At 45.6% G+C, this 12,500-nt stretch overlaps 1 protein-coding gene across 1 annotated transcript in view; it reads right to left on the bottom strand.

The window, feature by feature from the left end:
* Positions 1-2,129: 2,129 nt before the first annotated feature.
* The window catches only part of bgnb (biglycan b), a 26,818-nt gene continuing 16,447 nt past the window's right edge, over positions 2,130-12,500 (bottom strand). Inside the window, exons 2-8 of the mRNA XM_083641503.1 lie at positions 11,373-11,651; positions 7,077-7,189; positions 5,224-5,437; positions 4,936-5,046; positions 4,576-4,669; positions 3,952-4,090; positions 2,130-3,060 (exon numbers count right to left, since the gene is read on the bottom strand). Of these exons, the coding sequence (XP_083497629.1) occupies positions 2,863-3,060; positions 3,952-4,090; positions 4,576-4,669; positions 4,936-5,046; positions 5,224-5,437; positions 7,077-7,189; positions 11,373-11,634 (1,131 nt within the window). The 5' untranslated portion in view covers positions 11,635-11,651 and the 3' untranslated portion in view covers positions 2,130-2,862. The remainder of the gene's footprint in view (positions 3,061-3,951; positions 4,091-4,575; positions 4,670-4,935; positions 5,047-5,223; positions 5,438-7,076; positions 7,190-11,372; positions 11,652-12,500) is intronic.

The raw sequence follows: 12,500 nt of genomic DNA, 5'->3' as shown, positions 1-12,500 counted from the left end.
GAGCTGCTGCTGAAGTGAGTAAAACAAGGCTGAACGCAACAATTAGATAACCTGGATAACATAGCTAGCACATAAACTGCTTCATGGTTAGCCTGAGCCAGCTGATTAGCCTAGTAATAACATCTGTCGTTAGGCCTGTAGGCAATAATGCATTATGCTACTGCGAAAATGTGTTCAATCACATTTATTCGACGGCATCGCTGGGCTAGCAAGTTTCCCAAACGCATGCCTCAAATGCAGTTTCTCATTATTGTCAGTCTATATTCTCGGGTCCAGTGATGCGCTGCTGCACCACCAGCCGACTCACCAGCAGATCCCCTGCGACATTTCAAATCCAGTCCCCGGCTTCCAGGAGAATCGACGGGGCCGCTGTCAGAAATAGATGCGATGCTTCCAAAAGATAGCGTTCTTCTGCTCCTGAGCGCTCCTCCTCCTCCTCCTCCTAATCTCATCCGAGCGCAAAGCCCTCTGTAGCTGCTGCTGTTAAGACCGCTGCAGACCCTCACACGCAAGAGCATCGCCGCATATCTTAATGTCAACACAAGCAAGTGCACTGCTGCTGCGCTCCGCCTCAGCGGCTGTATTCACACACACGACTCGAGGCGCACCGCGGTGACGCACTGAGCGGCCAAATTGAAAATGTACAAAGCTTGATCCCTGAAAAGCAGCTGTATAATCCTACTATAAAACTTAATATAGAATACAATGTTACATCAGAACTATTAAACTCTATAATGTCAAATAGGCTATTATAGCCTACCCCCCTTTTATAATAGCCTATAATGTATCTGCTTAATTATATAGCATACCATCCATTCACTCATCAATTCATTTTTCCATTGTTGAATTTCTTCTTTATTTCTTATACAACATCCAAAGGCATCAGTTTGGCTTGATGCAGCAGGCTAAAATATCTTTATGCACATGCAGCAATAGCTTGTCAGATTACATAAACACAAACAGAATATGTATGGCTAAGATAGCACCATATACTGTAGGCCTACCCAATGTAAACAGGCTAACCCCTCCCCCCATGACCCCCAAAGCAGATGAAGCTGTGCAAAACAATGCATCATTGTTGCAGCCCATATTATGTGAAGTAACTGCCTTTCACGTCTCAAGGCAAAGGGGACTATTGTGTGTTTTCTCTATCTGGGGCAAGACCCCTCTACCTCAGTGTCCTCTCAAGGGATACTTTACTAAATGATGACACACACACACACACACACACACACACACACACACACACACACACACACACACACACACACAAAAACACACACACACACACACTGCAGAGTACTTAGTAAAGGCACAGGATAGACAGACAGGTTGGAAGTTCACTTTCCTCAGGACAGTGAGAAAAGATGTACATGATTTGCTCTATAAGCAATGTATAAGTGCATGTGCCTTCTTGATGATTAGAGTATCCATGTAGTGTGATGACCCTCCCGCTCTCCTGGCCCTGGCTGTCTTGCAGGAACGTTAGGCTGATTGGGTGCACCTGGGCCCAGTGCACTCACTCACTGGGCTTAAGAAGACCTTCAGACCATTCATTCTCTCTCCCTCCTCACAATAGACCCTTTTCACAGGGGCCATTTTGTGTCGAAAAGGCAGCATAAACACAGGTGCAAGCGAAAACACTAATGAGGGTTTCCAACTTCCAATCATGGAAGTTGGAAACCCTCATTAGTGTTTTGCTTGCACCTGTGTTTACCCTGCCTTTTTGACACAAAATGGCCCCCGTGAGAAGGGTCTATTCACCTTTTGTTCTGTTCTTTTGTTTAACAATGTTGTTTGTGTTGTCTAGTTACTTTCCCTTAGTTTTAGTTAATAAATGGTTGTTTTAACTTTTAGTTTGGTGTATGACTCCCTCTTTTGTTACTTCCTTGAACCGGGTTGTATTATAAAAATAAATAAAAAATAAATAAAACTAAGAAGAAATAACTAGACAACACACGCTAGCTAACGGTGAGGAGGGAGAGAGACTGAATGGTCTGAAGGTCTTCTTAAGCCCAGAGTGCAACACCAGGCTCCTGCATGAGAGGGCCAGGAGACTGTGAGGGGACGTCACATGATCCACAAAACATGTTGGTGAACTTGAAGTTTTGACTTTATTATTTGCGATGAAAGTATAGCCCCAACTCTGTGACTGATAGTTTATTAAGTTCATACAGTACACTTTGATCACAGAATTGAACCCCAAATGGCTTCAGACCAGCGAAACAGGGACAGTCCAATAAGTCTCCTAAATCAGCACACACAGAAAGTCATATACACAGCACCTTGTTTTTTTTAATCTATACAAAAATCTATAATGAATTGCTTTTCGATTTGTTTACCTGTAATCTTCACCAAAATGATAATGAAACAAAAATGACTACTATCACAATAAGAACTATCATGTAAAAAACAAACAACAAAATGGAATGAAATGAAATGCTTCACAAGTTCTTAATACTTATTTTGTTTCATCTGTCTATTTTGGCTTGGGGAAAACATGACTTTCAGATAAGTCTCCTCTGCTCATCACTTTCAAATAACTCTCAACTTTAAACTGTAAAATGTGAAAAGTCAGATGAAGCATACTGCAACAACAACATTGCTTTCAGCCCCCTTCAAGTTCTGCGTCATGGTATTTTGCACTCCCCATTGTATTGTATCAATGTTCTCTCGTCCGTCGCTCTTCCTCCCTCCAAAAAAAAAATACAAAATACAAATTCAAATTAAGTCTACTCAGTTATAATAATAAACTCCCTCAAAATGTAACTTCCTTCCCTGCATCAGTCCTCTTATATTATTTAAATTATCTCCATCCTTCTCATCCACTTTTCTTTGCCCTCCCTCTCTCCGTCTCCGCCTCTACTTCTTGTAGTTGCCGAACTGGATGGCCAGGCGGTCGCTGACACAGCGGAAGGCGGCCGGCTGCACCTCCCAGTAGTTGACGGGGTTAGCGAACAGGCTAATGCCGTTATAGAACGTCCTCTTCATCCCAAAGCCCCGGGGACAGAAGTCGTCCACTCCCACCTGGCTGATGCTGTTGGAATGGAGGTACACCACCTAGAGGACGGGAGCGGGGCAGAGTAAAGGGTGTGTCAAAACACAGCGTATCTTTTCAAATCTCTGCCTTGCATCCTGTAAAAACAGTGATTTACAACCTTTTTAATATTGAGGTCCCCTAATTTAATCCACATTATAGCCACAGACTAACCTGACGCTGCCAGATGGGGGCGCTATTGTTTTCATAAGACACCGCCCCCGTCTGGCAGCGCCACAGACCTCCATTCGATGAAATGTTGTCTCTCGCACCCAAATCTGAGAATATTTTTTATTGTTAGATATGATTTGCTCCAGAATTCCATGACTTTCTGTATTGTACAGTTAGAATCAGAATCACTTTTATTGCCACAGTATGCAATTTACATACGAGGAATTTGTCTTAGTGTCTGTATGCAGCGTAGCGGTCACATCAATATACAGAGATAAGAAGTAGGAAGATAACTAAAGACAATCACAAAGTTGCAAGTGCAATCAAATCGAGTAAATATATACAATATGTACATGAGTGGTGAAGTGTTCTGTGGATGATAAATATGAATTTACGTTGAATTTACATGAGATTTACAGACTGAGTTAAATAGACGTTAAATAGGCAGTGGATTTACATGAATTTACAGTCGGAGTTAAATAAGAGTTTACATTGAATGTACATGAAATTTACAGGCTAGGTAGAGAGATAACAGTCAAAGTAGGATCAAAATTATTTTCAGTTTGCTGCGGACCACCTGGATCCCCCTCAACGACCCCTGGTGGCCCCGGGACCCCCCGTTGAGAACCACTATAAAACACTAACCTGACGCTGCCAGATGGGGGCGGTATTGTTTTCACAAGTACCACCCCGGTCTGGGAGCGTCAGGTAAGTAAAACACATCTCTGAAAACACACTCTCACCTGTAGATATTTCATCTCTGGCAGGCCTTTGGGGACACGAGTGAGGCGGTTGTTCTCCAGATGCAGCTCTCTCAGTCTGGGCAGGAAGGACAGACTGCCGTTCTCTAAGTTACGGATGTGGTTGTAGCCCAGGCCCAACCTGGCAACCAGAGAGAGGGGGTGGGGACACGTTAAACAGGGGGGGGGGGCAGAGGAGGCTGCATCGTGCATTTTACTTTTAGCAGAGTTTTGAGTGAAAATTCCCTCATCATTAGCGGCCTGACAATAGCCTATCCTGTAACCGTGGGATGATCACATGAGCTCAAATGAGAGAGAGAGATTTTTATAGGAGAAAATAGAGCGAGTAAAGAAAGGAGGGGATATGATTCAGCATGGAGGAAATGACAGAGTTCTCAGCCTCCTTCAGAAGATGGGGAGTGACTGCTGTAGTACTCTGCTACTTTTTGGTGCCATCGTGTAGTTCATATTATTTCCCCTAAGGGGCACTGCTGACTGGGAATGGGTATTCATTAATAACCACATCCCCCCCAACAAAATACCCCCCCCCCCCTCCCCCCATGCAAGCCACGCCCTCAGAGTGAACTCAGCTGTAGCCTATATGGGGTGGAGCTGTGTGTGAGGTACCTGTACAGATGCTTGTAGCGCTTCAGGTCCTCCAGTTCCACAGCCTGGATCTGGTTGTGGTCCAGATGGAGCTCATGGAGACTGTCTGGCAGATCTGGAAGACAGACACCATCAATAACGACCTGGACGGCTCCGCTTCTAGGCTGAGATCTGAATCTAGTCTCACAGCTTCCCCCATTCCTGCTTTATCCTTTGTCTCCTGCCTGCTTCCCCCTCACATGCCCCCGTTGAAAGTGGCTCTTTAAATGACAGCTGTCTAAAGATAATAATGGGACGACTCTAGACGTGTTTAGATGTTAGCCAGACACACGCATTGTTACCTGTGGGCACCCCTGTCAGTTTGCGCCTCAGATATATTACCTTTGGGCACCCCAGTCAGTTTGGCCTCAGATATACGCAGATAGCTGAGCTTCAGTCCCTTGAAGGCTCCAGGCTCAAAACCACTGTTCTGGATGGGGTTTCCTCCCATCTCTGTAAGACAGACGGAATATTTGTGGCATGTCAAAACGGCAGTCCTTTTAATTTATACAATTCAGTGGTAGTGGTGAAGGCAGTGCGGTGAAGGCAGTGCGGTGAAGGCAGTGCGGTGAGCAGCGCAGAATATATAGCCCAGAGCTGCTGGAGTCGTTGACATTTTCATTCTCTGACCTATGCAGTTCATGCTGCCCAGTCCCGAGAAGGTTCCCTCCGCCACCTTCTTGATGCGGTTCTCGTGGATCCTCAGCTCGATCAGAGAGGACGGCAGGTTCTTGGGCACGCTGGTCAGGAGATTCCTGGAGAAGTAGAGCTTCTGCATGTGCTTCAGAGGGCTGAATGCTCTGGGGTGGACTTTGGAGATCTTGTTGTTCACCAGAGACAGGGCCTGGGGAAGGAGGGGGGGGGGGGGGGTAATCAGATGGAGACAGAGATAATAATTAACACCCTCTTCACTTTATTCGATCTGTATAAAAAGCAACATCAGCATTGTCAGAGAGAGAGAGTGAAACAAGCTTGAAGCTGCAACCACGTACAGTACTACGTGCATGCATTCTCACACACACACACACACACACACACACACACACACACACACACACACACACACACACACACACACACACACCCCACCACACATTTCCAAAATGCGGGATGGCAAGGGCAGGACCCACCCTACATTTTGGAAACCCCCCCAATGCCCCCATTTAGCCAATTGGCATGAACACAAACACACACCTTTACACACACACACACACACACACACACACACACACACACACACACGCACACACACACACACACACACACACACTTGACCTCCATCCCAAATGTCAGCCTTATATGGCAAAAAGAGTGGGGACATTTTTGTGGACAGAGCGACCGACAGAGCTGAGCTGCTGGTCGCAGCTAAAAAGAGAAAGGTAGGTAGCTACTTTATTGCTACTTTATTAATCCCCAAGGAGACATTGGGGAAAAGCTGAAAGGCGGAGTCTAGCCATAAACACAATCAACATAAGTGTGTGTGTGTGTGTGCGTGTGTGTGTGTCATGTCTCTCTTGAGTAGGGTTGTCAAAAGTATCGAAAAGTATCAATACTGAAAATTGTAATCGACATTTGCAACAGGTACCGATAGTATCGATAACTATCAATACTACAAATTTTAAATGGATACAATACTCATTTGCAACAGTTTCGATACCATCAGTGCTTTCTTTAAATGAAAAATCACAGATTTTTCCCTCCCTATCATTGGGTATCTGTTGCTTCAACAAGCTAAATGTGTTGTGATGGCTAGAGCAGGGCTAATCTGCTGTCTAAATTTGATCAGGCCTAGATTATGGAGAAGTGTGAGTCTGTCCGTCCATCTGTCTAACTTTATTTTTATGCTTCTTGATGTGTCATCATCCCCCCCTTCCCGTGGTATCGAAAATGGTATCGAGTATCGCTATTTTCCTGGGTATCGAAGTAGAAATTCTAGTATCGTGACATCCCTACTCTTGAGTGTCTGACTGAATTAAAGAGATCCAGTAACACTTCACAGCAGTCCATCACCGAGCAGACAGACTCTCCACTGCCACCTGGTTGACAGACGGAGACAGACGGAGGCTGAGGTAAACTAGGCTCTAATAGGGATGTTTATTGTGTAATGTCATGTGGGGAGTTTCCTCGCCTGCTAGTCTCAATGTTGCTCTTGGTCGGCGCTCTTGAACGCAGGTCAGGAGTGAGCAGAGGCTTTCCGGTGAGAGAGGCCGGGATGTGCGCGTGAATATTCCCCTTTGGCTTTAGGCACAACATCTCATACAATCAAACCTCTCAGAGAGAAGGATGGCAGAGAGGGAGAAAGAAAGAAACGAAAGAAACCGGCTCTCAAACCCTCAGGAAATGTCGAGGCATAATGATGTTTCACACTACTCGAGCCAAGACAAGCTGAGCCGTGCCGAGCTGAGCCGAGTTAGTCACACACAGTCGCCGAGCCAATGGCCGAGAGGGACATGTGAATGGTACCAGAGCGGCGTGTCTCTTACGTAGAGGTTAGTTAGGCCTTTGAAGTCGTTCTCCTTCAGCTCGGTGATGCGGTTGTTCTGCAGATCCAGGAACTTGGTGTCCGAAGGGATGTTCTTCGGAACCTCGGTCAGACCTGGAGACCAATGGAAAAGACACAGAGAGACATCAACAAACTGGGTTGTTCAGGTCGTCGAACCGACACCCTAAAAACCAGTTTGCTTTCAACGGGGACATTCTTAGGACGTCTCCGTCAGACCTAGACGAAGGAAAATAAATGGCTGCTGTGTATTCTAACAACCTCCATCAGACCCAGAAATCAAACCAATCACGCGGTCCCACACAATGTTCAAATGAGCACCCTTGGGTTCCTCGTCTGTGATTTTAGAAGTATAGGCTGTCATAGACACAACCATGGAGGTCAAACACAGAAGTCCAAGCAGGCCCATATACAGTAGCCTACATTACTGGTGAGTCACTGACACGGGGGCGCGTGTGTGCGCACACACACACACACACACACACACACACACACACACACACACACACACACACACACACAAAATGCCAATTCCCTCACACCAGATGGGGGCACCAGATGTTTTCCATCTGGTTTCCATTCCCAAGGGATGTGACTTGAAATCACACGTCACATAAAAAAAAAAGACTTGGGCACAACCCTGACACCCCTGACACACACACACACACACACACACACACACACACACACACACACACACACACACACACACACACACACACACACACACACACACACAGACAGAAGTGTGTTAATGTGTGAGTGGTGAAGTAGCCATTGGAACACGGGTGTTTTAATTGAGGCTTCTCTGTGACAGAGACACCTGCTAACAAGCGGCAAAGAAGCAATAAACACTACACGCCGTGTCGAATCTGTGCGAGCCGAGCGCTGTGAGGAATACATCAACCGCCGATCCTATTGAATTGATTGTGATCGAAGGCGGAGAAAGGGTTAAAAGCCAAATGGACATCTTTAAGTATACACCTGTGTTACTTCATTCAGGGTCCAGAGGTGCCACTGGAAAAAGAGTGATTCAGCAGCACGCTCACCAACTGAACAACCCCCCGATCATTAAGAAGACCACATCACAGAGGCCGTGACGTGTAGAAGATGCGGTCGATGGGCGCAGACAGACCAGAGGGGCAAAAGTGAATCCCTACTAGGAGGACCGGCCTCATCTGGTGCCGCCCGCAACCGTCATTCAACCCGTCGTCCTCCTGGCGCAGTGTCGAGTGCCAGCTGTGCCACTGGGATCCAGTCTGCCACCCCACCGACCACATCTGACCCAGACTCTACCCAGCGCTGTCTATCTGGAGTTAAGTTTAGAACCTATGGCTTTGGCTGCACTGTGTCTGTGCGTGCCCCACCCTCCATGTCACCATGTAAGAGCATAAGCCCTGGAAAGCTCTATCTGACTTTTTCTTCCAAATATTTCCACTCTGTTCCTAACAGACTACAGTCCTCCTGGTACAGTAGCTGAAGTGGCCTCGTCCAACACATAAAACTGCAAGATTTCTTTCCTTTCATAGAACATATATATAGAGACATATTTTTGAAAGTGGGTGAAAGATTAATTTTCCGTCTCCATTGTATAATTTAATGTAGATCCTACGCATGAATTACCTTTCTCAAATGCAAAGCGTTATTGCTACTGCAAGGAGAGCAATGCGCCTATATACCCAGGTGGATTCAGGTGGGGAGAAATATTTACTTTCTCGTCCAACACTTGCAGCTTTTGAGATGCGTCCTGGCAGCTGCAAACCTTAACATTTGTATGCCTATGTCGAGCTCAAGAGGCACACACACACCCCGAATAAACAAACCTGACAAAACTCACTCGCCAAAACCCTGATCGAGATCTGAACCCCCTCAACCAGAAACCCCTTAAATCCCTAAAACCCCAAACCGCGCCGCTTCGCCCGTCTGTCCCGCAAAACTCAGAGTTTTCACCACCGCCTGACAAAACCAGCACCCCCATTAAAGCCCCAGCGCCCCTCAACACAAACACTCGACACCGTCCCGGGATGCACACAGACACCACAGCCAGAATCCATCTGTTCCAAATAAGCACCAGACATCTCGCAAATTATACGCTTCCACATTTACCCGCTGTAGAAGAGTCCCGGACAGGAAATATAGACAGAGCTTGTAAAATGATGATTCGACAAAACCATTATATCCAAACACAGACAGCTTATTAAAGTTATAGCTGATATAAAATGAGGAATCTATAGTTCTATAAATACGACTGAATGCAGCTCCTGTGGGCCTATAGACTCACTCCAGCATGCTCTATACACTCACTGCATACCGGTACACTGATTTTCAAATAAACGTGACTGAGACATAATAAAGACAAATTAAAGACTGTGCAAAACAAACATCGTAAAAAAGTCATATTTATAGATGATTTATATTTTGGTACACAACATGTTAAAGGAACACTCCGCCTATTTTCAACCAGCTTTGTATCATTAGAACATCAGTAGTATATCAGAAAACTGTAAACGGTTTTGAAGTCTGTCATTTAATTTGACAGTTATTGAGTGTTAAAGTGTGGACCAGTGATGTCACTTTAACATTCAATAACTGTCAAATTAAATGACAGACTTCAAAACAGTTTACAGTTTTCTGATATACTACTGATGTTCTAATGATACAAAGCTGGTTGAAAATGGGCGGAGTGTTCCTTTAAGAAAGAGCAATATTTTAAATGATTGTTGGTTCAGCTTCTGAATTTCTTTCATTCTCTTGTTTATGTGTGCACACTGGTATGCATGTGTGCACAATTACATGCATGTGGAAAACACGCGTACATGATAATAGTAGTAGTAGTAGTAGCTGTTCGATAATAGATAGTAGTTTTGTACGATTGCTAGCAAGCATTTTTTAATACTTATAACACCTTTTCTAAACTCTTCGTTCGCACACCAGCTAACCTACAACACACAATTGGCCAAACAGTTAATTTTATGCTCAAAATCACACACGGTAAACTAAACACCAACGCAAATTTTCAAAATATACAGACCTGTTTCCAAATTTAATAATTCTGTTAATGGTATAGCCCGTACAGACAGATGTTGTGCTAACGGTGTTCAAAGATTTGAAAATTTGTGACTACAGAATGGATAAAAGGCTGCTAGCCATCGTACAAAACTGTCATCTGCAAAGAGAGAGTTAAACAGGCCTTGATTTTCTCATTTTGATTTTTTTGGCCCTCCAGCTTCAATGGAATTCATAACAATATTAATATTTGGAATCTAGATATATACACATAAACAAACACAGCTTTCATCCATCTTCTCAAACTCTCTCTCTCCATTCCTCTAGTCTAAATCCACCCCTCCATCTCTCAGTCCCTTCGGTCTAACTCATTCTTCCCTCCGTCCTCCCCTCCTCGTCTGGGTTCCCCTTAGACATCCTGCGCACGTCCCAAGAACAACACCAAACAGCTCTTTAAAGACAGCCAGGAAATTACAAACTTCTCATCCCCTCCGGGGCCCTCCCATCCCGTTGGCGTGTGTCCCTCTTTTCCGTCCTCCATTACTCTCCATCCCTTTCTTAATCCCTTGCCATCTCTCTCATGTTCTCTCTCTCTCTCTCTCATGTTCTCTCTCTCTCTCTCTCTCTCTCTCTCTCTCCCCCCTTCCTCCAGGTCAGCTCTTTCTCTCCTCTTTCTCCACCTCCCCCGGGTTCTTCCCCTCATCCCCATCTCTCTGCCTCTCCCTCTCCCACCCCCATCTAAACATCTCTCTGCCTCTCGCGCCCATCTAAACATCTCTCTGCCTCTCCCACCCATCTAAACACAAAGTCAAGAACACAAAATCCCCTCGAAGAGATGCCTCCCCTTGTCAAAATAAACCCGACGTTATCCCCAGGAGAAATCCCTCTCTGGGATAATGCACCACGGAGCCCTTCCCTCTCTGGCCTGTGAGAGTCACGCAGGGCTCAGCTCAGGCTCGCTCCATCAAATAATACAGCCGACTCGATTACTTTCCTCTCACATCATGAATCTGCTGACATGCACACGGTAACACACTGTAACACACTGTAACACACTGTAACACACTGTAACACACTGTAACACACTGTAACACATACTAAAAAGTAATAATAATGCAACACAGACCTCTCTCTCACACACACTCTCTCTCTCTCTCTCTCTCTCTCTCACACACTCTCTCTCTCTCTCTCTCTCTCTCACACACTCTCTCTCTCTCTCTCTCTCTCTCTCACACACTCTCTCTCTCTCTCTCTCTCTCTCTCTCTCACTGACCTAGGTCAGAACACTGGACCACTCGCAGCTGACAGTGGCAGCCGAAGGGGCACATGGGCACTTCGGGCGGGGGCAGCTCTTCCATGCCCGAGCCGTCCTCTTGGTCCCTCATCATCGTCGTCGTCATCCCGCCGCTGTCCATGCTGTCCATGCTGTCCATGGCAAAGTCCCAGAAGGCCCTCTGCTCAAAGGGCAGAGCTGAGGAGGGAAGGGACAGACGCGCCAGGCAGAGCAGCAGCAGCAGGGAACAGTGGGGCAGCATCTTTGATTCGGACGCACCTGGAACAGCAGAAAGGGGGGGTAGAACCGGCATCACTCTCACTGCATACAGGTATACATACTATACAGTAGCTATATACACGAGTACACTATATTTCTGTGATATTGTAAAAGCAAAAAAATCACAAAATGTCTTTGCACCAGGGAGATAAAGATATAGGTTCATATTTGGGCTGCAACTAACGATTATTTTCATTATTGATTAATCTGTCGATTATTTTCTCAACGAATCGGTTAGTTGTTTGGTCTATAAAATGCCACAAAATGGTGGAAAATCACGTTTTCCCCAAAGCTTAAGATGATATCCTTAATGTCTTCTTTTGTCCTGACCAACAGTCCACAACCACAAAGATAATCAGCTTACTGTCATAGAAGACATCAGAAAATATTAGAAGCTGGAACGAGAGAATTTCAGTATTATTTGCTTAAAGTTTAGTCTAAGTCTAAGACAGTTACGCCCTACTGTATGTGTCACACCTTGAAGGGAAACACAGACAGTTACACCCTATGTGTCACACCTTGAAGGGGAACACAGACAGTCTTACACCCTATGTGTCACACCTTGAAGGGGAAGACAGACAGTTACACCCTATGTGCCACACCTTGAAGGGGAACACAAGCAGTTACGCCCTATGTGCCACACCTTGAAGGGGAACACAGACAGTTACACCCTATGTGTCACACCTTGAAGGGGAACACAGACAGTTACACCCTATGTGTCACACCTTGAAGGGGAACACAGACAGTTACACCCTATGTGCCACACCTTGAAGGGGAAGACAGAGTTACACCCTATGTGTCACACCTTGAAGGGGAAGACAGACAGTTACACCCTATGTGTCACACCTT

The sequence above is a fragment of the Poromitra crassiceps genome, assembly GCF_964638095.1.
Source record: "Poromitra crassiceps genome assembly, chromosome: 8".
Classification (NCBI taxonomy): Eukaryota; Metazoa; Chordata; class Actinopteri; order Beryciformes; family Melamphaidae; genus Poromitra; species Poromitra crassiceps.
Note: the sequence above shows the minus strand (reverse complement) of the source record. Positions and strands in the feature narration are given on the sequence as shown.